The sequence below is a fragment of the Pempheris klunzingeri genome, chromosome 11 (assembly GCF_042242105.1).
Source record: "Pempheris klunzingeri isolate RE-2024b chromosome 11, fPemKlu1.hap1, whole genome shotgun sequence".
In the NCBI taxonomy this organism is placed as follows: domain Eukaryota; kingdom Metazoa; phylum Chordata; class Actinopteri; order Acropomatiformes; family Pempheridae; genus Pempheris; species Pempheris klunzingeri.
In genome coordinates this window covers 16,736,388-16,764,033 of record NC_092022.1, presented here as the reverse complement: position 1 = coordinate 16,764,033, position 27,646 = coordinate 16,736,388, and the positions used below count along the sequence as shown (strand labels likewise).

The following is a 27,646-nucleotide window of genomic DNA, read 5'->3' as shown; positions in this document are numbered from 1 at the left end:
CCAGAGCAGTGTCACAGACAGATGGGAGATGTTTGATCAGTGGTCGCGGACCTTTACACGTCCTCAGGGAGCCATAGAGAAAGTCACCCTCCCAATCCCGTCTGTTTGTGTGTGCCATAGGAGACTGTGGCGAGTGCACTGGCTCATTGGATAAAAGGGAATTCATTCTATTGCTTTGTCATTGTCATGTCATTGCTAAAACAAACAACAACAACAAAAATCCTCAGTTTCTACGAAGAGGAAATTTACATAGTTTGTACATTATTACAGTTTGCAAAAAATAATCCTGTTAGCTGTTGTTGCTTTTACTGAGCAGTTACATGAGCGTTTGTCCACATATACACAAAAAAAACAGAGAAAAAGTAGATCAGACAATGACACAAAAACATCAGATTAAAACATGTGAGCTAACATTGACAACAATGAACAGGTTAAGACGGATTAGATGTCAACAAAACGCAATGAGAAAAGCTAAACATACAAAAGAGCAGATAAATGAAACCACACTGATGCAGAAAAGGAATAAATAGGGAGGTTAGTGTTGGCATTTCTAGGCTGAATGGGTGTGAGTAACTGCGAAGCTACTGTATTTAGATCAGACTGATGCTTCATATTTGTTTATTAAATGTTGTGCTGTGAGTTTATCTAAACCCTTCTGAGCAATATGGATTTATAGATGTTTCTGATTAATAATTACGAGGCAGATGCCGAACGTGAAAAGTAAAAACTTTAATTAGCAAAGGCAAACGCATACACACGCAGGCGGACAAACTGTCTGTATTATGAACTGAGAGCTGCTCAGATATGATTGTAAGGCTTGGCTATGAGAACACAAAAACAACCACGCACGCTCCTCTTACAGTAAAACTGAATTTCACTAGCTAACATAAATACAATTCCTTGTCCACATTTTTATTCAAATACAAAAATATCTTATTTAAAACAAAGTCACACTCTTCTGTCCTGGCAATTCAACAGTGCTACAGTAATGTCTTTCTGGACATCCTGGACATTTTCAGAAATGAGACCAGGTCACATTGGATTGCTTTTGCATTGAAGCACCACTGGGATAAAAACTGAATGATGGTTCACATTCCTTAATTGCTTCACCTTTATAAATTAGACAGAAGCTGCATGTACTGTGGCTCAAAACTCAGTCATACTGAGTAACGGGGAATCTACATTTCCCAGAAATGCCCAAAACAGAAACACACCAAGCTTTTCCCAGTTAGGATTATGCACATTTGAAGGCTTACTCACTTCTGAAGAGGACGGTTTCAGTAGACGACATTGTCTTTCACAAAATGTATTGGCTACAACTTAACGACGGACACTTTCTGCTCATAAAAAAAATGTTCAAGTTGATGTTGGCTTTCTGTCCTACATAAGAATAAGGCTCATCCTGAGTTACTGAATTACACGTCAAATATGATACGTAGCACACAAGTAAAGGGCAAACAAACAACAAAAAGCAACCATATTTAAGCACAAACTAGTGATTCGTTTTTTAAGCACTCTTTTTGAAAGATGTCAGTTAACAACGGAGTGGTTTTGTATAAAAACAGTTTCAATGGCAAACCACAAAAAGACATGCCTGTAATATACTAATATATATATATTTATATGTATGATCCTGTTTCAACACACAAAAACATCCACACAAAGAAAATAGCCCTGTAGTTCTTAAACGCTATTCTGAAAATTACGTTCCGTCGAAGCATGTGTACTAAAATTTGAAGAGAACTGAATGAAACTGAGATTTTACACTTATACCCCACCTTCCATACCATCTCTGTCGCTCACGCTGAGGGACAGAAGCACATTCAATATGCATTAATGGCCTGCAGTGTTCTTCTTTTGAACAAGTGAGACCAGACAGAGATCTTTATCAGGACTTGTAGTCTGGAGAAAAAAGAAGCCTGGGGCTGGCTCTTGGGTCGCTCCTCGGTATTCTGCGGTTGTAGGAATTCTCCTCTGGACTGTCAAAACCTGAAAAAGAGCCAAATATAGCACTGAGTAAACAAAGCATCTATAGACAGTGTAGACCAGCCGGTCTCTGGAGAGAAAATATCTCAAACAAAAAATAAGTGGTGCAAATCAGTTGCTAGCTGGTCAGGTTGGAAAAATACAGCAGAGTTTAAAAAGGAAACACCACTTGGCTTAATAGACACAAATGAGCAGCCTAATTTGGAGTGGTAACATGTATAAATCTCCCTCAAACATATTGTTGCAGTCAGAGCACGGGCTATAAATTGTGGCATCAAACAATGCCTGCAGCAGCTTCATTTGAGACTTTGAGGCTTTGTTTGCTCGGTACATACATTTGAATGAGCTTACATTTACAATGGGTGAGGTCGCATTTCTTCTTCTTCTTCTTCAAAAAAGAAATTCCTATCTATTCCTTCGCCAGAGAACTGTCCTGAATGCTGTCAGAACCTCTTCTATCTTTTCTAATTAACTCTCAGTGGAGCTGTAAAGCCTAGTGGCATCACAGTTTTAGGAGCTGAACAACCTTCTGTTTACTCATTTAAAACTAAAGCAAGATGGAGCTCGAGTACAAAACAAAAATGGGCTGATAATTATAATCATATCCCTTTGAATGTATGCTTTAGTCTTTATTTACCAATCAGCCACGGTGGACAAGCGCCATAGTGTCCTACCTGAGCCGGATGTTGGCGTCCTCGGGATGAAAGCGGGATGGTAAGCTTGTTCCCTTGGAGAGAACACAGTGTGGAGGACTGCAGGGGATAAAGACACATTTTTAAAACCGCATCACAGTGTTTGAAGTATCAAAAATCCTCTTGAGAATCACAAAATTCCTCTACAGCTTATAAGTGCTTTAAATTGTGACCACAGACCGTAAATGGAGACTGTCACGTTGTTACATTACTTTTGTTATGACAGCCTCTTATCTCATCCACCACTGCAGTGCCTGGCAACGTTGGAGGCATTTATTTTCAAAATACATGTAAAACCAAGGACAGCATTTGTTTTAGCTGCCTTTATTACAATAAAACTGTTAAAAATATACAGACAAAAGTAAAACCCCGCCTGCTTTGTACACTCCAGCGGCACAAAACTAATTCCACTAAACACACGATAACAACATGAAACTGAAACTTACTTCATGTGGAGCTATGTGGAATTAATGTGGAAGCAAACACGTACAAGCGCATAAATGTTCCTTATTATCACTTTCTTACAGACATGAGGTGACCCACCGATGATGATGATAGCTGTACCGGCCAGCAGAGCGAACAGGGTGAAGAACATCATCTGGTAGCAGCTGATGAAGCTGTGCAGGGAGTGGCCCCCTGGCATGGAAGCAACTGGAGGAGCAGCTGCTGAGAGAGAGAGAGGTGAATGAGATAACAGGCTGTCAAAACCTCTTCAAAGTGCTGAGAACATGCTGAACACGCTAACAAATATTAGCTGTGGCACTGAGGGATAATGATGCTTGTAACAGTGGAAGTGATGTTTGAAATATGAATGAAATGATGCTTTCTGAAAATCAGCCATGTTCGTGTGCTCACGTCCGTAGAGATGACAGAAACATTATCGAACAAAACACAGAGTTTTACTTAAATGAATTGTTAAATGAGCTAAATGCAGTAAAATAGTTACCATCTGAGAAGTCTTGTGAGGAAGAATTTAGAATTTGACGCCAGGCAGATGACGTTGTAAAATGAAACTGCCTGGCAGTAATGTTAGCTCGTCACAGAAGCACCAAGAATTAATGGCACATATCTAATTCAGGATTAGGTTTAGTGGATCACAATACAATGAATTAGAACAAATTCTGTGTGTCTGAACTTTACAGCCCTACTGCTTTTCCTGTGATCTTACACATTCAGTAAACTTAACACACACATGAAGGCTTGAGGCACAGTGAATTGTCATTTGCACTGAGAGGATATCTGACCTTGTGTGGCAGCACTGGGATCAGCCACGTGAATCAAAGTGACTGGGATGACGAGACTGCGGCCGCAGGAGGCACTGCTTATGGAAATCGAACCAGAGAACGCTGCCTGAGGGTCCACAGCGCTGACGGTGTACTTTGAGAAACTGGGGAAGCCATGGTATACTTCCTTCTCTTGGACAACAATGTTGGGAGAAGTAGACACAACCTGTAGACATAAAAAGTGTTACAGACATGTATAATTTGAAAAGGAAGTTTATTCAAACAAGGGTCACACTCGCTGTGTAAAAGCAGCGCGTTTTATTAGACACCATGTTTTGCCTGACCTCCATGTTGGACAGGTGGGCAGCAGAGGGGCCGTAGACGGTGAGCTCGGCTGACGGGTGAAGGTTTGAGAGCTGCAGCTCAGTCGGTTCAGAGTAGAGGCCTGGCTCTATGGGCAGCGTGGCACTGACTTGTTCCCCAGAAAAGCCACTGCCCTCCGGGACTGTCCTCACCAGGAGGTTGGTCATGGACATGCTGAGCACGCGGGTCTGCTGGTCAGTCACTGGCTTCAAGGTTATGGAGCATGTGTAGAGGCCTGGGGCAAGAATTCACAGGGGTAAAAGTGATGGCTCAAGATTAATTATTGATGTGTGCAGTTGGAAGAAGGAATTACTATGGGTGTCACAGCATGTGATCCCTCGTGTAAAGTTGTCTAAAAAAAAAGGTGCAAGATACATAAAAGCAAAACTCAGACCCAACCTCTGAATTTGTCAGGCAGGGCCATTTCACAATCACATGCTCCCGTTAGGACCTCAGTGGGATTCAGCTGAGTGGTTACAGCCTTGTACACACAGTGTGGATCCCCTCAGAGATAAGCCAACGACTGTGGTGTAGTCCCAAACCCCATACACAATTAGATCAGTGCTTTCAAGCAACAGGGACCCTCCTCAGTTCAATACATCACACCTTTTATAGTACCTGCTAAATTCATTGCAAGTGCAATGCATGTATTGATTATGCCCTTGTAAACAGTATTTTCCTGCCACTCATGCAGAGCACACGCATAAACTGTGTGCCTTGGTTAGGTTAAGTAATTTTATTTTGGAAAATGGAATGCTTTGAGAACGGTGGTAAATGACCTGAATGTCAAATCAATGTTAGGATGGACAACTAAGAGATGTTACGAGGTAAGGATTAGACCCTACTATAATGTGATGTCAGTACATAAAGTCTGAAGCACTGCATCTGTGAAAAATAAAATGATTCAATAGCGTCAAAATGCTCACAGCCTTTAAACAAATATATAAAAGACTGACTGCGTCTGAATTTAATTGACTGAATTCAGATCAGCCTTACCAATGCTGGGGTCAAAGTTGGTACGTGTTTTGAAGACGTCATTTGCAGAGAAGTCAACAGTATCGCTGGTAAAGCTGAGATGGCAGCTGAGAGAGGTTTCTGGCTGCAGCTGAGAAATGGCTTCAATCTGGGCAGAGGAGCATGTTCCTGTGGGGCAGAGCACGCTGGTGTAAGATACAAAACCCTTTGTGCTTCATTACACACGGTTATTGAATAAAAAGAACATATACATTAATATTAATGTGTAATTCTTTATGTTTTCAGTTCCAAATAAGAACAGCGACTTATAGTAAAAGTTCAACATTTTGGGAAATACACTAATTTGCTTTCTGCTGGGGAGTGAGAGTTAGATAAGGAAATACCACTCCCATATTGTCTAATTTAAGGTACACGGGGCTACAGCTTAGTTTCCTGACAACCTAACTACCAGCACCTCTAAAGTTCATTAATTATCACATTCTACATTGTTTGTTTCATCCGAACTGAAACTGAAATGTTTTATGTGGCTATAAACTGGACTATCTCTTGGCTGGGAGCACTGACTTCCTCAAGTCTCTGCTTGTTGCCTGGCAGTCTCACAGTGATGACAAGACTTCAGGAAGTCACTGCCCCCACCCAAGAATTTGCCTGGCGCAGAACCCCATGCTTGTTTTTACACAAGTGTAAAAACAAGCCATAACATTGGAATCAGTGAGCATAAGAACTGCTGATAGGTAGATTTTTGTTACATTCAGACAGTGCCAGGCTTGTTGTTTCCGTCATTTTCAGTCTTTATGCCTTGTATTTATTTTATTTGCCTTGTATTTATTCGGGCTCTGCCCAACATTAACAAAATCCTCCTAAAACATCTCTAAAGCCCACTAATTAACACTTTCACATCTTGTTTGTTTAAGCTGCGCAACAACCGAAGTGTGAAGAGTGTTTCAGTTGAAAAACAGTCCATCATCACATAACCACCCTTAAAAGAACATTGTTGATTTTGTACAGATTAAACAAACGAGACATAACACGCTAAATAATGAGTTTTCGAGGCTCTGGTAAGCAGAGATTACTGGTTACAGGTGGACAAGGCTGGGCTAACAGGCTGCTTCTTACTAACCACACTGACTAAAGAGTGAGTTCAATCTTCTCTTTTTACTCCAAGCAAGAAAGGGAATCAAGTGTATTTCCCCAAATGTTGAACTATTCTTTCAACTAACACTTCTCTAAAACTGAGTCAGCTCAGTACCAATGAGGTTGGTTCCTTTCTCTCTGGTAGTGAGCAGGACCTTTGTTTCCTTGCCGTTCCTGACAGGTGTAGACTGAGCCACCGCCGCTGTCCTTGATGGTGCTTCTATCACTACCTACAGAGAAAGAAAACAAACAATAAGTCCTAAGAAGCTCTGATTACTCGCATTATAATTTACATCTAAAACTAATTGTTTACATCAATCACACCAGACAGTCAGTGAAACAAGACTAATTAAAACACAGCAGCAACACAACTTCTATCTCTATCAATGTCTCCTCTTACCCTAATCTTTATTCACTTCATTTTGTTGGAATGCATGTGGGCACCTTTCTGTTTTAGATAAAATACCATGCACCAATTCTCATCAATTCTTGTTCTGCTAATAGGAAATATTCATATAGCAGTGCAGGTTGCATTCAGCTCACGAGCATGATGGAGCATGACTGGATAGACTACGGTGACACTCAGAGAGGGAGTCAATTAATCCTTTCCACGCTTCACACTGTATGAGAATTGCAACAGCGGTGATGTCGTACTCTAACACATTGTTTCTGCCTGTGTGCTTTATTGAAAGGTGATGATGGATCTACTATGCGTCTGTTGTACTTCTATTCCCATTATGATATATTGCTGGAGGATTGATACAGTACGACGCACTGGCAGAGAAGATCAAAATCTCTGGAGAAAAGAGATGTCAGGAGTAGAAATAAACGTGAGGAGAGGTGTGACGTTTACATAAGTACAACCCCTCAGAGCCTGTTTCTTGTAGCTCATTCATCACAGCCACGACTAAAAAGGGAAACAATATACATCAGTGTACACTTCACGCTTTATCACACAGTCTGTCAGCGAAGCATTGCAGTTAAAACAGTAGTCACTACAGATGTCATACCTCGGTGTATGTTTTCAAAATACCAGGTATCTCATAGTACACGGTAACTGTCCCAGAGTCTCTGGCTACTGCTGCACCAGTTTTAGGGTCCACCTGAAGAATACCATTAGCTGAGGAGTTCCAGGTACCATTGGCACCTGTAGAGAAAGAAAAATAATGTCAAGCTTTGCTAAAAAATGAAAAAGGCTTATGATATGCAATCTAGAAAAATAGGTTTGCTCCTTTCACTAATCAAAATGGAGTTCAAGTAAATAAGTACTTTATTTTTGAATTATTTTTCTGATTCCACTTAATAGAACAAAACAAATAAAATAATTATGGAAGAACACAAAGGCAGGTGATACATAACTGGGTTGTCATCATTACAGCCATCATTGTGTCATTATAAGCGAAATCTATTGTCAACGTTTTAGTAATTTTCCAAATTGATTTCATTTTATTCTTTTTTTTTCCCCACAATTGTTATCATCTGCTCACGTAAACATACACAGTGCACAATACAGTATGTCTGTTGTTTACAGACCATCTCACCGTCTGGGCTGGCTAACTGGGCGGAGAAACAGACTACATCCCCCACCACCACTCTGTGGGCCTCATGTGGGTAGATAGTCTGCTCCACAGGTATAGGAACGTAGTCAGCCACAGCCATGTTCCCACTGTCCCACACTGCTAGAAGAGTGAGGCCTACATTGACCGTCCTCACTGTCAGAGTGCGGTTATCAGGCCCAGTCCCCACCTGCACCAGATCATCTCTGCAGGACAGAATAGATGTACATGTTAAATTATGGCTTATTATTTACAGCTGATATTTCAATATTGTCAATTTGTGATTGCTGCTACCAAACGGAACTTTTTGTCTCTTCTTCTGGAATTTACTTTAATTTTATACATCGGACACTACTAAGACACTACTTGTTGATTAAAAAAATGTATGAAACACAAAAATACTTTAAATTATAACAAAATAAGGATTTGAGAAATATTCTATATATTTCATTCTAGCACATCTCGTGTAAGGAATAAGAGGGAATTACGTACTAACAACACTAACTTTGATGGATACCTACGTTATTTGTCTAACTCCCTTCAGTTGAACTTTAGGATGTATTTCTACACAGAAAGAGGACTGTGGATTTTGTCCCCCACCACTTACACTGAAAGCATGTTACTATACTCTCCAGTAAAAAGAGTTAGGACAATTACAGAATCCAAGAACTATTTCACCCTACAAATGGCATGCTTGGCATACTCGTAGACTTGAAACCCTTTCCCTGTCCTTAAACATAATTCATTAACATAAATCAAATGCAGTTATTGTATCTTAGGTTCAGGAACAAAGATTACACCTAATCCAGTTTCTCTCCTGATACCTTATGGCCTGTTACTGATTCACACTCATTTGACCCTCTGCTCATCACTTTTTGGTGAACCCCTCTAATATTTTCACCTACGACCCTCCAAACTTTACCAGTCAGTCCACTGAACTAAACTGTTGACATAAAAGGCACCGTCTTTGTTATTAGAGGACTTGGCTGCTCCAGTACTACTGGACATGCTTAACAAAACAAGCCATTGAGGAAAGTTATGAAAAGGAATACTTCTTAATCCTTAGTTATGTTTAGTGTTTTATTTCCTGTTACAATAGTTCCACATCCTCCCATTTTATTTAGCATTTTCCCCCTGAAAAAAATGTATTGCCTTTTGCTTCAAAAAGCATATGCTCTGCACAAATAGGGCCAAACTTCTCCCATCTCAAGAACCAGTAAAATCCAATTAGCTCCTTGGAGACTCATTCGGATCACAGGCCAGCACTCTCAGTCACAAGACTATGAGGGCCCTTTGCCACTCTGATTTTGATACTTTTCCCCCAAAATTGTCTGTCAGCACCTGGAGAACAAGGTAATAGAATCAATTTATTGTGTAGACAGATGAGGGAGTCCCTCATTGGGAGAGCAGCAATGCTCGTCCCTGGCCAACACTCCCATTAATTTAGCTCACTCACTCAGGTGGAAACAACTCAATTTGAAATGATGTTGAAGGAACAGCCCAGTAAATTAATGTGCGAACTCCACACGCAGCGTGCAACAATACTCTGCCATGACCTCAACTACTCTGGTTGTACTCTAGAGATATTAACGCACACAGTCTGAACGATGAGGAATGTGATTATGTATTATAGAACTGGCTACGTATAGAAAACATTATTAGTGTTGTGGATTTATCTTGTGGGGATCAATATTAACAACATACATCGTAAAAAATACTGTCTAATTCAAATAAAATCAATATTGTGTCAAGAATCCATATTTGCAATTCTTTACATTATAATGACATAGAGAACAATGATGGATGAACACATCTCAAATGAAATACATTTTCTGGTCAGCCGGAAGAGGAATTTGAAATACGGGGAGACATTAAGTCAGGCAAGGCTGGCTGAGGTTGCTCAAACAGACACTCTAAAAGAGGTCTTGGTACTGTCACTCTATATAAAGACCAGAGCAGCAGGATAAGAGTTTTGCAACCTTGGGGCACAAAGCAAACTGCAAAATATCTCCTCCTCAATCCTCTGCCTCTGTAGAATTCACACTGTTCATGAATGTATGAATTAGATAAGTAAATGACAACAACACTTACAACATAATGAAAAGTGTAAAAGAGGCTACAGATTGTGTGGCGACTGACCTGTTTGTGGAAAACGTAAGGCGGGAGTTGGAACTGTGGAGGGTCTCTCCAGTGCTGGCATGGAAATGGACAATGAAGGTGAGCACAATGCCCAGGGGGAAGGCTTTCAGGCTCTCTCTGGTCTGCGTGTAGAGCACTGGACTGGTACTGAATCGCACATAGGACACAGGCACCACCTGAGGAATGAAGGGAAGAACGCTCTCAGTAACTGCTGGGGAAACTGTCGTTTCTAGGGCTAGTGTTATTGTTTACATTTGGAACCATTACACCCATTATTTTTCAACTCTTCTTTTTCTAAACAATATGACTGCTTGGGGAGGAAAATTCAAACAAAAATGGAAAAACTCAGCAAGAAAGTGAAACGAGTGTTTCTTTATAGCCACGTCAGCCATGCTTTTTCTATACAAAAACTAATTGAAAAATAAGAAATTGCCTGGTTGTGCAGTAGATGTCTATGTCTCGTATATTAAGATAAGTTGCTTGAATTTCATTCTCCAACCACCTGCCCTTTGGGAGGCACCATTTTTTTAGCTCTACAGTGCATACTGCCATAATTTCTAAACACAGACTGCTGTAACATAGTTTAGTGTTTAAATAATATTAATTAAAGTGGGTAATTTGGAATTTGAAACATATAAAAGTTTCAGCAGACTGCCATACAATAGCTACAATATAATAACTACAGGAGGAGGTAATTGAGATGAATTACGCGGTCATATTTAATATCCAGGGGATACTGCTTATAAAACCAATAATCTGAAATGCTTTTCATACAATGGCTCTCAAACTGACCTTCACGGCAAGGATCAGGGTTTGATTGACACCGGTGGTTTCCTGTGAGGTGATCAGCAGAGAGGAGATGCCAGTGAGAGAGCCAGAGAAGAGGAGGCCCTTATCATCCACTTGAGCGATAACAAGCTGGTCAGGGCAAGCAAGCATCCGGTAAGAGAGTCCACCCACACCGTCCCTACCAAATAGAGAAATACATTAACATCAAGTTTGTCTGAGCAGTCTACACATTTGTGTCAATTTGTATTGTGGACTACAGCTGTTGGGGAAACCCACATATTTTTCTTTGCACATGCTTTTAGAATCGACAAAATAATCCTGTGCAGGCTCTTGTAACTCACCTGTTGGTCTGGAGTTTCAGGGCTGAGTTCGGAGCCATCAGTATCTCCCCAGCCTTTACTTCAGGATTAAGCATTTGTAGCTCGTCATAGACCTTGATCAAAGCAGTGTTGAAACTCCAATTATTAGAGGATTTTAATCATTCTTTGATGTTTCTGCACTAGTGACATGTCATAGTTTAATGCAGTTTGAAGCTGGATGCATTCAGCTCCAACTAATCTACAGTCTTATCATTTCACAATGTTAACAACTTCAGATATTCCATAGCTCAGCAACTTCCGTGCTGCCTTAAATGCCAGCGTTCTCTATTCGGAAGAAGCAGCAGGAGGACATGGTCATGATAAGCAAAGCAGATATAAAATATCTGCACAGACAGTGTTTCTAATACTGGTGCTCAGGACACACAGAGACTTTCTTTTTTCAGGTTTATCCCCACGAAAAGAGTCATAGAGCCACAGGGGTGTACCTGGATCTGGATCTCATCTGTGAGCTCCTGCAGATTCCCGACTGTCTGACCGGCCTCTGGGTCAGTAACTCTGAGCATCACCTTCAGTCCTGTCCGCCCTCTTGTTTTTCCAGTCACCCTCATGCCAAAGTTGTGTTCTGACTGGAGCTCCATGTTAGCCTGAAGGAGACAGGCGACATCATTAGAATGGTAAAAATAGCAGCAGCAAATCAAATAAAAAGGCAGCAATGATGAGGAAGCAGCGACAATGCAGAGGCTGACAAGGAAGCAGAGACAAGGCTATTTTTTTTTAATCATACTGTAATGTAGGGACAACACATCTTAGGTCAATCTCATAAAAGGATTGAGGGGGCAACAGGAGCCAAAAATAGGGAAGGTTCAGTGGCAGAAACTGCATATGACATCAAATGCGTGAAGTGAAGGGTACCTCTGTGTGTCTTGTCTGGACATCCAGAATGTCTCTCTTGGTAGTGGACCAGTGGAAGGTGAGGCTGGGTAGAGCATTGCCAAAGGAGAAGGGTGTCTGACTATTGGTCAGACCCATCACATACACAGGCATCTACAAGAGGGAAGGAAATGAAGGCGATCAGTGAGTAGTATAATGCCGTTGTAGAGTAATGAATTCGTTTTCTACTAGTTAATTGCAGCGCTACTGTAAACAGTAATGCTTAGATTTTGGGTCATTTCTGTACTGTAGTTCTTATCCAAAATAATACCTGTGCTCCAGTCTTAATTCTTGTGATAGGTGCTCTGATTCGAATGCCTGTCAACTGCACAACCTCAACTTGTACTTGATCCTGAGAACAGCAGAGAATAAGCGTTTCATCTGTAAAAATCAAAGTGAGCCAAACACCAGTCCACAAATCATCTATTTATATCTACCTGAGACACAATGACCAGCTTTCCAGACTCAGCATCAATAGCTTGGACCAGTCCAGTCACAGTGACATTACCAATGGCGACCCCTGTGACATGGCCGACACCATTAACAGAGGCTGTCTTCTCATTGGAAATAGAAAAAAGAATATTGGACTGAGGCTGAGGGCCACCCTCCGATGTTATCTATTGACAGTAGGAATGAAAAAGGGAGGAAATGTTTGAAAGAAAGAAACAGGAAAAAAAGAAATAGAGAAAAAATGAGTATCCCTCTTACATGAGTAAGCACTGGTGGTTTAATCAATAGCTTTCATCTGTGCAAGGTCTGATAATAATTTGTGTTTTGGCCTTTTGTAGATTAAACTACTCAAGATTAGAAAAATGGTAATCCAACCCAAATAATGTGCAGTGTATGTGTATTACTGAGTTTAATGTTCGGCAATTAGGAGGCCTCTTGGATAGATGGTAAATGCTTTCCAATTAGAGCATGAGTTGAGGCAAATTAAAGATGAGCTGGGTGTTTGAACCAAGAGCAATTAGGCTAACGTCAGCCTCCAGAGGAGTCCTGGCAGAGGCCTATTTTGGAAGATAAACTGAGGACCAGATGAAATCCTCTGGCAAGGTGAACTGAGGCCAGTTGTTTCCAGACAAGGCTTAACCATTACGCATACCTGCATCATTGCTCCAATTAACAGAGTCATTTTCCTTGGGATGAGTTTGAATGGTGGAAATACCTAGAAGTAAAAAAAAAAAAAAAAAACGTTACATGTGCAACATATGCAAGACTCAAATTCTGAATTGATATTTTAGAAATTCACACAACTATACCTCAATTTGCTGAGGTACGGATGCAATTTGTCTCCCATTTTTTGCCACAACAACAGCTGACAGAGTGGTTTGACCGATAGAAATGCCTTTCACCAGGAAAACAGCTGTATCATTTTCTGTGGACTCTGCTAATGGTCTGTGGAAAAAGACATTTAGAAAGTTATACGAAGCCTTGCAAGCTCTTACATCCTCAACCTAGATGTGTTTCACATTACTTACTTTAAAGAGACTATTGCAGAAGCTGCCTTGAGTTCAACATTCATGAAGCTGAAGTAGCTGGCTGGGAAGGGCTTCATATCATCATCCAAGACTCTGACATAAGCCCTCACATATTTGCCAATCTCCACCTGTAATACAGGGAAATTATCATTTTGGTTCACAGACAGGGCAAATCTAATGCTGCCAATTCAAGCTAATTTGTGAAATTTGGGAAGGTAAGTGTTGGAGGACAACCATATGTAGTGTTTAGATGTCATTGAGGCATTTCAGGAATGTGTGGAACTGATGATGGAAATCATCTAGTCGAGCAGTATCTGAACCATGCAAGATGCGGGATTATGGGGCTAGAAACTGACCTTGTCAACCACTCTCACATAAACCTCCAGGATGTCAGAAACGTGTACTGTGGCTTTGGCAGGTCCTGGAAATGGCAGACAAAGGTCATGGACCATCACCTTCACCTCACCTGGGTGGATGGGAGAAACCTGGGGACACAAAGCAAATCAAACTGATATTTTCATTGTCAGACTCTCAAGTCTCTGTATTCAGGGAAGGATTTTGAAGCAGTATGGGTTTCTTGAAAATTATGTATATGTATGCATGTATATATAGTATGTTGTTGTCAATGTATACCAATATGTTCAATATCACAATTGTGTATTCCTCTGAATTAATCCCATCATGGTCCAGATGTTCATTCTTACCTGAACTGTTCTTTGGGCCTCCTGAAATGCGACGTCCACTATCCTTTTAGCGCTGGCATTGACAAAAAAATAACCTGAACCTTCTTGCAGGGCCAAGTTTGCCTGCAAAATAAGAGACAGTGTGGCAATGTTGAAAATGATCATGCGACTAAAATGATAACATTATGAGGTGATTTAAAAAAACAGACCCAGTTCACCATCATCTTTTTCTGACAGCCAACTGGCCTTGTATGTATCAAAGGGGACCTCTGACCACACTCACTCTTTGAAATCCTCTTACACAGCTCACTAGCTGTTATTTAACCCAGACACTTGCCAAACACTGCTCCTATGTCACACAGGATTAGGAGAGGGAGGCCCACTGAGGGAGGAGGGCAAGGGCAAGTTTCCACTGTGTCTACATCAGTGATTATTTGAATTCCTCAAGATGTTACCAGTGTGATTTAATTAATTTCCATGTTTGTTCTGCATGATTAAAAGACTAAAAATAATCCTTTATGATGAAATATCAAATGCAATTTAACTTACTAGTAAAGCAAGCCATTAAAACGGCAGTGTCTGTCAGCTTTCATCCTTGTGAAAGTAAAGGGATAACCCAGTGATATGTATGGGAGGCCACAGCACTGATACATCTGTCCCTTACCCCCACATCTGGGTGGTTGTATATGGTCACTGTGTCGGGAGAAATCTTGACATCTTCAACCAACAGGAGCTCCAGAGTGGCTGAGACCGGGGTCAAGGGGTCATACTGTCCAGAAGAGGAAGAGTTAGTGTTATTGTTCAGTATAGTATGGTGGTAATGCCCGACTATGAAGGTAAAACTACACGTATAAATGGAAATTCTGTCAGAAATGAGTTGAAACTGGAACAGAGCGAAAGAATTACAGAGGAAGCTTTATTGTCACATTCAGGTGCCTTCTTATTGGAAAACAATATCATCAAAACCTGCAAACCAACTCCAAACCACACGTTTATTTTAATGGACAAAATTTCTATCATGGTTGGATCTTTGTTCTGTCAAAAAACCTCACCTGACAAAGATCTGACTGGGAGCGAAATATTCACAAACCAAAAGACATTATACGAATGAAAATTAATTGCTTAGAGCAGGTGCCAGTCTAACGTAAGCCGATTTCATCCCTGGGATTGCAATGAGACGCAGAATATGTCATTCAAATGTTGACCAAGATTAAGCTTCCAATACGGTTTTGGCAATATAAGCACAACTATGGCATGGAAATAAATATACAACCAATAGGATGATAGTGCATATTAATTATGCTATTAATTAACATTAGTCACTACATGCAAGTCACTATGAGTAATTACTAGCACAATATCAAGAGGCCGACAAGACAAGAGATTCCCTTCAACGCAAATGTACTTCAATACAAAAGAACAATGAAAATGAACCGACCAATGTTACAAAGAAACATGATTAAGCTTTGGGTACTATAAGCTAACAAAGAAAACATACAGCCAAACACATATATTTTGAATAATGTTCATCTGCTTCTGCTTTTTAAGAGGAAGTGAAAAACTCAGTCTTAGTGGTTGAGCGAATGTATTCACTTACCGGACTGGGAACTCTGGCTGCTGATAAATGTGAATGCTGGTAACCCAGAGCTGTCACTGTGATTGCAGCAATGCCTGTCTGTTGATGGACAAGAACTGTCTGTCGTCCTGCCAAAGATAACAAGAAAACACAGAAACACAGCAGCAATTAATTACACAAACAACAATCCACAATTTGTCAACTCTAATCTATAGAAACAGACAGCAAAAACACCATAAAAATGTATTGCCGGTGATAGGTAAACGGATAATTCCTCATCTGCCTCCACTGTCTTAGAATTAAATCCTGCCAGAGCTTTCTCTGCTGCTTTTACCTCATTACTTTCCAAAGGTCTAAACAAAGGAATAATGTTAAGCCGACAACCCACTCCTTCCTAAACACACAACAAAACAAGAAACCATCTAGGAAGGTTTAAGACAAGTCGCAAAGTTTTACCATGAAGCTTCATCTGTTTGTTGCTATCCTCGAGCTGCAGTAGCTCCATGGGCATAGTGGGTTCAATACTGGCCAGTGACACCTTGGTTGATTCCCACATGATGCTCAGAGAGCTAAAGTTGTCAAACTTCCTTCCTTGTTGATCAAAAGCAGCCAAGTCCAAAATGGGGTTACGGTAATTTGAAACAGGCACCTGGAAAAAGGTAATTGATGGTTTAATTTTGAGAACATTATGCTTCCATTATGGAAAAACATTAATAAGCATCATCAATGTCGTCATTGAGCTAAAGACACTTTTTAACAGTTTCACAAGAGCTATAATGTGATTATAGTTTTTTGTAAGGCAGCTGTCGCTTTCTTCAAATGAGAGCAACCAAACTGGCTGGCACCAAAATGACAGCATGAACAGCCATAGACAAAGGTAAGTGATCAAAGTAAAACAAACACCAGTATGAAAAATCTTTAAATGTACGTAGCTAAACACAGCAAGGAAAAGCTTGTCGACCATTGTGAAGGATCCACACACATACCACTTGCTTGCTCTGCTGCAGCAGTGGGCAGGTCAGGTCCAGCTGTGGGCTGGTATACACTGGGACCAGGGTGAGGCGAGACGGAGGGGCACATACAAACTTGACCACTGCTGGCTCCACAGCAGGAAAAGGATTGGTCACACTGGCCTCGTTTCCCACTGTCACCTCCAGCACCTGAGAAATAGCATAATGACAACTCAGTTGAAAGCTGATGACAAAGTGCTCTTCTGAGCCATCACGGGACTACAGTGAGAAAACACTAGCATACATAGTGGTAATATAAATAACTATAGGTAGATTATCAACCTAGGATTGTGAGCTACTATTTTTATTCTTAAGGTACAAGAGAAAAATGACATGAAATCTATCCACACAATTCCTCTTTTGGCAGAATGAATGGTAAATAGAAGCCATATGATTTCGGCAGATCTCACCTGCTCTCCCAGGGCTCTGCAGGTTGCTCTGACCCAGTGCTGGTTATAGTTGTGAGATGAGGGACTGGTCAGAGTGAAGCTCACGCTGGCTTCATCCTCAGCTCTTAAGCTGCAGAAGAACTTTGAAGGCTCTAAAACCCAAGGCCGTGGCCCACCCTCAAACAACATGTCTTTGGATGATCCCAGAGTCACCACGGCCATGGATACAGGGTCCATCGCCTGTCGAAAACATTATTTTACTATGAAATGTACAAGTTCATACAGATGCAACAGGAGATTTTCAGGTATATGCTTTTACAAATGTCAACAGATTTGGGGGACAAAAATAAGATAAGAAAGAGAAGATAAGATACAAAAGTAGGTCTGCAAAATGTCATCAAGGGACATTTTTATAACAAAGGAGAAAGATGTCTTGATTAAAAAAATGAAAGCAGGTATTTATCTAAATCAGCTTGGCGGTTCTAGTGTTAAGAGGAACTTAGCTGTTGAAACGTTAAGCTGAAATACACAGCGTTTCACAGCAAAGAAGCAAAATTGGGTCAACCTTTAGCTGCCAGGGCAAAACAAGTGAAGAAACATCACAAAAATGACTGCAATATTTTGAAGAATACTACTCAATTTCATGATAAAAAATGCATAGCCTGACAAGCGGAGCATCAAACAGAATGTTACTGTACTAATAACATGATATAATATAATATGCCAATGCAAGCTATTGGTGGTTCCGGAGTGATAAAATGCTTAAAGTGCATCATGATGGGAGATTTGGTCATCAGGAAACATGCTATACTGTTGAATTAAGCACAATATTTGAAGTCAGTTTTCATTCCTGTGCAGTACTAGAGCCCAGGCATAGAAAACAAATCAGCGTAGCAAGTGCATAATGCATAATTAAAATGCACAGAGCATAAAGGGAACCCAGGAGGAGAACATTTTAACACTAGCTGATCATTGCATTTCTGCCTTGATTGTGAGGAGAGACTGTATGTATGAATGTGTGTGTGTGTGTGTGTGTGTGTGTGTGCAAGACTGGGTTTGCTTCTTCAGAAGACAAAAGGTAATTGGTGCTTTGAGGTGAGAATAAAAGCCAATCAAAAACTTCAGGTAAAGTTCAAAATGATTATAGCTTAGAAATGCCCCATAGCATTCATACTGAAACATACTATTAAACAACTGAAAATTACCCACAAGAAAATTAGCAGTTGGACATTAACTCTAGAGGCTTAATGGAGAAATCTCCATTAAGAAGGCAAAATTAAACGTGTCAAAGTTTACGATGAGCATGGTGCTGCAGGGATGAAACATTTAGACTCACTCTGAGAGGAAGATAGGCAGCAATGGTGATCTTGGCACTGAGGTGAACATTGCCATGGGTGTAGCTGACAGTAAGCATGGTGTACCCGGAAGCCAGCGCCTTGGCTCTAACCCCACTGCAGTGGTCCTGGCCTGGAGCCAGCCTCTCTGGAACAGGACAAAGAGAGTTGGAGGAAGCCAAAGAGTAATAGAAAGCAATATGATCCACAAATATGTACAAAATACCCACAATTGTTCACACAGGTGTACACATTTATCTTCCTGTCTTAACCCATACTGGAATACAAAGAGGTCTTATTATTTGTCCCAGCCTCCTCTGTCGATTAATAATAGAAGATTTCAAAATGAAAAACGGTACATCTTGCTGACAGAGGAACTTTCAAAGGGTGTGTGTGATGATAATCTGAAAGCCATGAAAAAAAATTAAAATGCTTCAGTGTTAGAGAGGATATTGTTTGTCAGGCACAGGCCAGTACCAATTGAATTAATTCATGTAGCTAATATGAATTTGTGTCAACTGAAAAAGATTTTTTATGTTATTTATTTCTGTAATTTTTCCTTACATAATGTTAAACTGCAGTTGAAGGTGGGAATTAATTAAACGGAGTGTCTACATGCACCTGAGTGCGATTGTAGCCCAGTAACGTCGTATTAAGAGCGGCAAAGACAGTAATCATGTGATGGATGAAAGAAGCAAATACAAGACATTCACGAAGGAGACTGATTTCTGTCCTTTGTGCAACCATATGTATGGTATGTGTATATGTATGTGGAAAATATAATGCTGACCTTAGCTGACTTAATATTTTTCATCATTATTATTATCATTATTACTTTCAGCTTTGCAGTTTGGTTAGGTTTAGGCAATGAAACTAGGGGCATGTTTCAACAACCACAATGAACTCAAGGGGTGCTGCTCCCACACGACACACTCGGTTAGTAGATTATACATTTTAGTGAAAGCAAAATGAGCGATATTATTACTCTCATAAGTTGGACTGAACATGTATGTTCCCTGCAGCATTGCTAAACAAACCTACAAGACATTTTCATGCCTGCCGCTGTTTGAATTGACCATTCACTGGCTGAGTTGTGGTCAGTCATAACTCACACTGATTAACATTAAGCAGAGTGAACAATGTATGAGCCCAATGAATGTTTAACGTTTTTGAGAATTTGTTGCATCATAATATGACGCAGTCACAGGCACTCACCTTCTAGTAGCTCAAACACGCCATGATTTTCATCCTCAACCTGCAGGTCAAAGTGGGAGCAGTCACTCAGCATGACCCGCTCAGTCTCCACCTCCTCCAGCAGGCCGAAAATCCTCAGGGGCAGATCAAGAACCAGGCCCACCCTGGTTTCTACTGGGCAAGGAGCAAAGTCCATGGCCACGGGCTCAACAACATACACCTGAGAGAAACCAGGGGTATAACAGCGTATAAGACTGTGTTGTACTTTTATAGCCACACAATTAAATTAGGCAATAAAAAAACAATTTTCTATGACCATGATTAATAATAATACACCATTAATAATTTATCTGTTGTGTTATCAGTTTTCTTGAATGAGTTCCACAACTATATAAAATGCTTCCATTAGATGTGATTGTATATGATTGATACAAATCTAAGAAACTTAAATTAAATCTGTCTGATGCTCAAGCACTCAAACAGCATTGTTTTAGGTCCAAAATGTAGATAAATATTCTTCTTTCAACCCGGCTTTGTATCATTATAATGTAGGTAGTTTATGCAAATGAAGACATTAACATTCCTCCGTGTTCCCTGCTCCCAGAGCTCCCCAGTACTCCTGCTTTCGGTGTCAGGCAGATGACGCAAATCGTGACATTTACCTGATCTTTGACTATTCAACTGAATAACTGACTTAGCAATAAAAGATTATTATACAATAAAAGTTATTTTACTGTAAAGTCAGTTATTCAGTTTCATAACTATGATCACATTTTCAATCAAATACTTCTACTTGTGGATTGGTGCATAGGAGTAAATGACACCAGCTTTTCCGACTGAGCTCCGCCTACATTAAACCAGCAGGAAGAGCACATATAAAACAGCAAAAACCCAGTGAATTAACCAAAACTGTCATGGGGAAAAAAATGCTCATTAGTAATAGGAAGAAGCTGATTGATAAAACAGCTTTTAATTGCTTTCAAAATGAAAAAAAATGAAAAGGTCCACAATAGCTGATTAAAGTAAATAACACATAGTTTTAATGAAATTAAACTTAAGTCTTAATCTCCTTGAATTCCTTGGACTTGTTTTTGTGTTAATCACTTGACTTTGAATGTCTACCCATCAAGTGTAATCTTAATGTATTTATTAGTGGATTGTGTAAAGGAAGAGTGAAAACATGAGATTATCTGCTGCTACTTTCACATTAATACTTTACTCAAAAAAATAACAAGATGATAATGAGTACTTGACAATCATCAAAAAACTGATAACATTAGTAATCACAGTAGTAATCACAGTAACCAGGCTTATCAATTGTGCCACAAGTCCCACATTAATGTTTAACATTAAACATTAATGTGGGACCGTGTGCCGTTTCAAATTTTGTAACAATTTTCAAGGTCACCTTACCTTCATCTGGCCAAAGTGAAGTGGGTTGCGTAAATCATGAGCATAAACTACACTGACGCCAATGTCACTGACTGTTCTCATCACTCCTTTCACGGTCACGGTGGCGACAGCTGTATTGGAGGAAGACCAGCTAAAATTCCCACTCCCTCCTGTTGCCTGTCACAAGCACCAGAGAGCAGGAGTCATCACATGCATCAGAAAGGCCCCTCTCAGTGGTAAAATGTCAAAAAAAAAAAACACACTAATAAGCAACATTAACTATAGCAAAGTATGAATAAGAGCAAATTGCTACAAACACTGTCATACAAAATGTGTTGACACTCTTGCCCTTTGACATATCAAAAGCCGATCAAGCACTAAGTTTGCATGTATTCTGAAAAGGAATAATTACCTTTATTGTGTACTGATAGGCTCCGACCTTAGGCTGCCATGGAAATGTGAGAATACTGGGACTAAGAACGATAGGATTGTAGATTTCTACATCCTGTTCATTGTGGACTGAGTTAGTGAGTGCATGGACCCTTCCAGTCTGAAACAGAACAGACGAAATGATCAAGCTCTCTCTACTGAAGTGGAAGACAGGGGCAGGAGGTTAATGCAATAATGTCGCCTCAGCTGAAATACAGACTCTTAAAGGGTCACAGTTGCAATTAAGCTCACTTCATCCACAACAGCACTTAGGGTGGCATCAATGAGAGTGAGGCCTTCTTTGAGCGCCTTGACGCGATGATACGATCCATTCAGAGAAGACTCCTGGAGTTCAAAGTACTCCGCGGGGAAACCAGTGACGATACGGACATTCTGCAAAAATCAAAATAAACCACAGATTGCAGATTTTTACCACTGTCTTTGTATGACTCTAGATAGAAGCCTGGTTTCTAACTTTTTCTTTTACATGTTCTGTGTCAAGACTTTGATTTGTTCATACTTCAGTGGTGACCATTTTCTCATCACTGGCTTGAAATATTGGCTAATAAAACTCAGAGGCTAGTGACGGAAGCCTAAACGTACTCTGAACTCTTCTCTAATGGCTGTCAGATGTATTTCAGGCTGCATCTGATTAAAGATGACAAAATCTTTTTCAGTTTTCCATTATACAGGAATTAGGAAAACCCTATTCAAATCATTGGAATGCAGGTCTGTTATCTGAACAACACCACAATGAAACTGAGCAAATCAAGAAGGTGCTTGTGAGAATAACGAGCAAGAAAAACAGTTTAGATTGCTTATTTAACTACAGCATGGACTGTGTTCTTTACTGGTGATGAAATATTTGACTTTATCCACAGTACAATACAATCCTGGTCACAGGGTGAGTGTCCAGAATTCATTTTAGAAGAAAACTTGTCTGACTTTCACAATTACTGTCGCATTCTCTCGCACTGAATACAGCTTTCACACAGATTAAATTCTTTAAAAGCTCAAACATAGTTGCCTTATTGAAGCATACTTACATCAGAGAGGTACATTTTGTTGCCGACTTTATCAAATACATCTATGAGGATATCATATACTCTGCCTGTTTCAAGAATCCAGCTGTCTCCCGGATTAATTTTAAAACCTAAACAAATTACAGAGAAAACACAGTTTAGCTACATCCTGTACTGTGACTATGAAATACTTGTCATTACGTTTTCAATGGTAAGAGCGAGAAACAGACCGAGGTAGGCTGGTTCAACGACATACAGCGTGCTGTTGGGTAGGTGAGACACTCCTTGCATTTGAGGGCCTAAGAGGATGCTATTAAGGAAAATTAAGCCAGGCACTCTCCCATTGGCAAAGGCAGCTCAAACTTTTTGCCAAATGCACAATACTAACTAATCCTAATTTCATTGTACCGCAATGACAATAAAGGCTATTCTACTAATCCTTGTTTGTCTTTCAGGCTCTGTGCTCACAGATTTGATGTAAAAACAGCTTTATCAGTGCAATAACAGAGACAAAAATGCCCATACTATCTATAGCTGAAGATGTCAAAGCAAAGTACAGGTAAGATTTGTCAGAAGGATACTCTTATGATCCAGCACGACGTTGATGTGTCCCAGTTGAATTGCCATAACTGTGGAGGTGCTTTCATCCAGACTGGCCACAGCAACATCTGGGTTTCCGTTGGGGCCAACCACACTGTTCTGAAGGTGCAGGTCATACTGATCACTCGGCATAGAGAGCTCTGGACAAACACAACGTATTTTAGAAGCACTTCTTGTTACAGTGGTTGAAATTTTCACGATAGCCCAACTGCAATCAGTAAATTAAATAGTTTGACCAAAAACAACAAAAAGGAAATAAATAAATAAAAGAAAAAAAAAAACTGGTGTCTTTGGCCGTCACAGGCCTATTACATAGGCCTGTGACGGCCAAAGACACTTCATTTGGACCAAATGAAACTGCGTGCCTACCTGCACGCACGCTGCAAATGCACTCATTGCACATGACTGGAGTCTTCCACAAGGCTAAAGCTAGTGGGCTAGTCGCACAAGAATGGCTAAGAAAGAGCGGCCAAATTACAGCTTGGGTATTAAACTGATGCATGGGCGTCATGAGCTATGAGTTCAGCTTCAGAAACAGTGTAGTAGATAAAGAAAAAAATGAGATAACACATCATTTACGGTTACTAAACAAGAGTCAGACCTGTGATCTTGCCCTGCCTTATCTTCAGGACTTTGTATTGGATGGACGTTCCCGCCAGCAAGTAGACATCATGTGCAGGACTCAGCAAGATGTTCTCTAAAATCAGCAGTCTCACCTCTGCGGCACCCACATCCTGTGGCACCGATACCATAGATACAGAACAACACACACTCAGCTTCCTGCCTTAACAAACCAGTGTAAACTGGTTGCACTGTTAAAAAATTAGGATATAAATTAAGTTAATAAATTTAAAGTGCACATGTCTTCTTTGTTGGACAATAGCTTGTATGGATAATTATTCTGTCAGACAGAAATCCAGCATAACTGCCATTGCTGCAGTGATATAGTTAATAAGACAGGAAGGAGTCGTTACCATTTTGCAATCTTTTGCTATTTTAGTCTGAATCTCAGGAGATGAACTATCATAAAGAAGGTGCAGTTTAATCACAAGTTAATCTTCTCTTCTGATTCATCTTCTATTAAAAATAGAACAGAAAAACTGCTGCCTAAGCTGTCTAAGACTGTAATAATAAAGTGGAATATTTCAATTTTGTGCTGCTGTCAACAGCCAAAAAAGGCATCCTTCGTGCCATTAACGGTTTACCTTATACAATGGCTCCTGTATTTTGGCCTTCAACTTAGCATGTCCCGTTTTCAGTCCTGACACCAAAATAATATCGCCTTGTTTCCCGACACGCTCCATTTCAGATATGTATCCAGGGGGTGTGTATGTTGACTCAGAGAATTTAAGTACCCTTGAGGAGAGAAAAGTGACCGATTAGAACATACATTTGAGACTCAAATAAGTATAACCCTTTGCCACTGACCACAAAATAAAAGCACACTACACTACAAAAAACAGGATCACTGTATCTTTTATGGCTATGTGGATATTTAGGATAATATTTACAGATATTTAGGTTGGTCATTTTGTGTACTTTTGGTTTGGTGAGTGAAGGGTTAACACAGGGGAGCCTACCGTAATGATTTGTAAGAGTCAGAGAAACCATTCACATCTACATTTTTCACTAAGGTCCAGTCAAACACTAGACCTGAGAGGGTGCTGAAGGTGTTTCCTGCAACATAAAAAGGCAAAAGTCAGACCCTGTATTTAAGTCACAAACTTCAAATGTGAGATTTGGTGAAGAACAGAAAATATTTGCATAGACCTTTCAACTTGTGTCATAAGGCTGAAGTCACTATACTTGAATACATAATGGAAGACAAGCACAATTTTCTGAAAGCTCCTGGCAATCGAATTAGCTAAAACAAAACCAACAGGCATTTCATTAAGGGATACTTGCCGTCCCTTTGAAATCTACTCCATCTGAAGATGCTAGAATGCAATTTTAAACCATGGCAAACAAAAACAAAACATGCAGCCCTTGAGCCATCATCGGAAAGAATCAGGCTGTAGCTACAGCTCATTAAACTAAGTGTGTCTGCGCTAAATGGAACCAGTCAAACAGAACAAACAGCCACCTCACAGTAGCAGCTTGTGGGGAAAGACAACATTGCCTAGAGCCAGCTCAGTCATTACTCTAAGAAGTCTTTAAAGCAGCAAATGAACAATAAGGCATGGACTCTTTACAGTAGGAAAGTTAGAATGCAAATTATTCTTCTCTTAGTCTTAAGGGAATATTTAATTATCAAAAACACTAGTAGACTATCATGGCAATTATGCAGTGATGAGCCGGCAGATGTCACCTTCAGAGTCCAGTGCATGAATTTTGAGTGCCAGCGGTGAGTCCTCAAGATGCAGCTCTCTAGTTGTCGACACTATCTGGATCTCACTGATGATGTCGACAATAGCATCACAGCGCAGTACCTGTCCTGTAACTGCAAATGTAACAGGGGGCAAAACATCACATACACAGTAGATACTGTTCAGTACTACAATAGTGCACTTGCAAGGAAAAGGACAGAAATAAATGGCTTGGTGTTTTAAAAGAACAGTAATTTAAAAAGGCACAACAGTAATTCTTGTTGAGGCACAAAGCATAGAAATCTACCTCCTGCCTAAAACACGTACTTTATCATTTGTAAAGAGATGGCTCTAAAGCACCCTCTGGTCTGCTAAATGGACTACGACAGATTATATCGGATTATGTTTTAGTAAACCTAAAACAGCTGAAGCTAGTTAGGCCAAATTCACAGTCCCTGACTGTGCTCTGAACAGATAGTCCTATTTTATTTTCTGTTTAAAGGAAACATTTCAGATGTATGTGGTAGGGCCATTGCATCTGATTTTCCTGATTACAAACAAAATGCTTGCCTAACTGCTAGTCATCCATGACAAGGGCATCAGATGTCATAAAGCATTTCACAATAGCAAAGAGGGAAGAATGAAAAAAGTGTTGTGCAACAGAATGACAGTATGAAAACTAGTTGTGCCACTCAGAGGGAGAACAGAGCATACGTTTACATTCCTCACACATGTTTCTCTATCACCAGCATTTTGAACTGAGACCATTTGAACAGCTTAGAGCTCACATTTCTGGGATTTATTCTTTCCAGGAGATTTTTATGACGTACAGTTGGTATAACAGATGCACACTGTATACAACTATACTCACACTGTATCCCCTACATATTTACTTTTATCTTGTTCCCTGGCTTGACCAACTATTAGCTTCTAGAAATCCTTTGTTATTAAACTTGGTATCCTGCCAGATGACAAGACAGATGAGTAAATAGGAACCCTAAACGGACTAAGCTTATATGATGCTGATACAATACTTTCTCATTCTGCAATGGCCAAATAATATGAAGAGTTTATATCATATGGTTTATATTGTATATAGTCTGAATCGTTCATATTATAGAGAATTTAACACGCGACTTCACAGCAGTTTAGTGAATCTGATGCTGCACAGTAAATGAGAACATCATTCATGCAAGAGTTGGAGGAGACTTCTTTCACACACATTCACACGTTGGGGTTGGGGTTCAGTGTCTTGCCCAAGGACGCTTCGACATGCTGACTTAGAGGAGCCGCCGACCGATTGATGGACGATCCATTCAACCTCTGAGCCACAGCCGCCCCACAAATGCCAATTTACATGTTCAACTCAGAAAACGTACAACTAGACAAACTGATTTCCTAACACACACAAAGGGACAATTCTTGAATGAGCCAACTGTGTTTATTAATTGTTCATTAACACAGCAGCCATGTACTTACCAACATCTTCAGCCAGGATGATGCTGGTCAGTCTGGAGGGCTGGGTGGAGAGAGCCTGGAGAACAGCTCTCCTGGAGCAGCCTCGGCCGCTCTCTTCATCCACGGCCCGGATGCTCGCCACCTCTGGTCTGGTGGAAGTCCTGGAAGAATATGACCAGAAAAACCAGATCACGTACCATGGATCATGCTCTTTGTATTTCTCCACAATAACATGTTTTTGACCTTGTGTTTATCATAGAAAGGTTTGAGGTGGAAAATCATTTTCATGTTTGGAAGTGAAGTTGCAGCTTCTCTGTGAACTTTGATGGATGAATGAAACACAAGAAAGCCTGACATGAGGAAATTCAATAATCCTTCTGGTCTTTCACAGGGCTGGGCAGTTTTCTGGCTCCCACACATTGCCATGAAGTGACTGGTGTGTACAGTTTACTTGACCATGTGGCCTCACATGCCTCATGCAATCAGTCACTCACATGTTTGTCTACTTACCATCTGTAGCACCCGTCAGTAGTCTCCAATGGGAAGTAAATCTTTGTACTTCTAGCAAGCGGTAGCAACACTTTGGGAACATTTAGTTTGGCGGTAGCGTGAACTTGAATAAACGTTGTTAATAACAGCAACAGCGTTGATAATCTTAACAGAACCAT

The 27,646-nt window shown here is 40.3% G+C and overlaps 1 protein-coding gene across 2 annotated transcripts; it reads right to left on the bottom strand.

The window, feature by feature from the left end:
• Window positions 1-714: 714 nt before the first annotated feature.
• On the bottom strand, window positions 715-27,646 carry nup210 (nucleoporin 210). 2 transcript variants are annotated; one of them, XM_070839757.1, is made up of 40 exons: window positions 27,489-27,646; window positions 27,000-27,139; window positions 25,523-25,654; window positions 24,795-24,891; window positions 24,420-24,570; window positions 23,816-23,948; window positions 23,196-23,354; window positions 22,845-22,913; window positions 22,639-22,745; window positions 21,845-21,985; window positions 21,576-21,713; window positions 21,185-21,340; window positions 19,793-19,991; window positions 18,580-18,725; window positions 17,265-17,483; window positions 16,831-17,004; window positions 16,301-16,493; window positions 15,866-15,972; window positions 14,933-15,037; window positions 14,290-14,391; window positions 13,942-14,070; window positions 13,586-13,713; window positions 13,367-13,502; window positions 13,210-13,272; window positions 12,545-12,724; window positions 12,379-12,459; window positions 12,090-12,221; window positions 11,663-11,821; window positions 11,199-11,290; window positions 10,861-11,035; window positions 10,069-10,244; window positions 7,915-8,135; window positions 7,384-7,520; window positions 6,489-6,603; window positions 5,261-5,407; window positions 4,246-4,499; window positions 3,923-4,127; window positions 3,222-3,344; window positions 2,661-2,738; window positions 715-1,989 (listed from the first exon to the last, which is right to left on the bottom strand). In XM_070839757.1, exons 1-40 carry the CDS (start codon window positions 27,644-27,646, stop codon window positions 1,889-1,891), a joined length of 5,658 nt encoding a protein of 1,885 aa, XP_070695858.1. In that variant the 3' UTR covers window positions 715-1,888. The 2 variants fall into 2 exon arrangements, with proteins under 2 accessions (XP_070695858.1, XP_070695859.1); XM_070839758.1 differs by having other exon boundaries at window positions 3,222-3,341.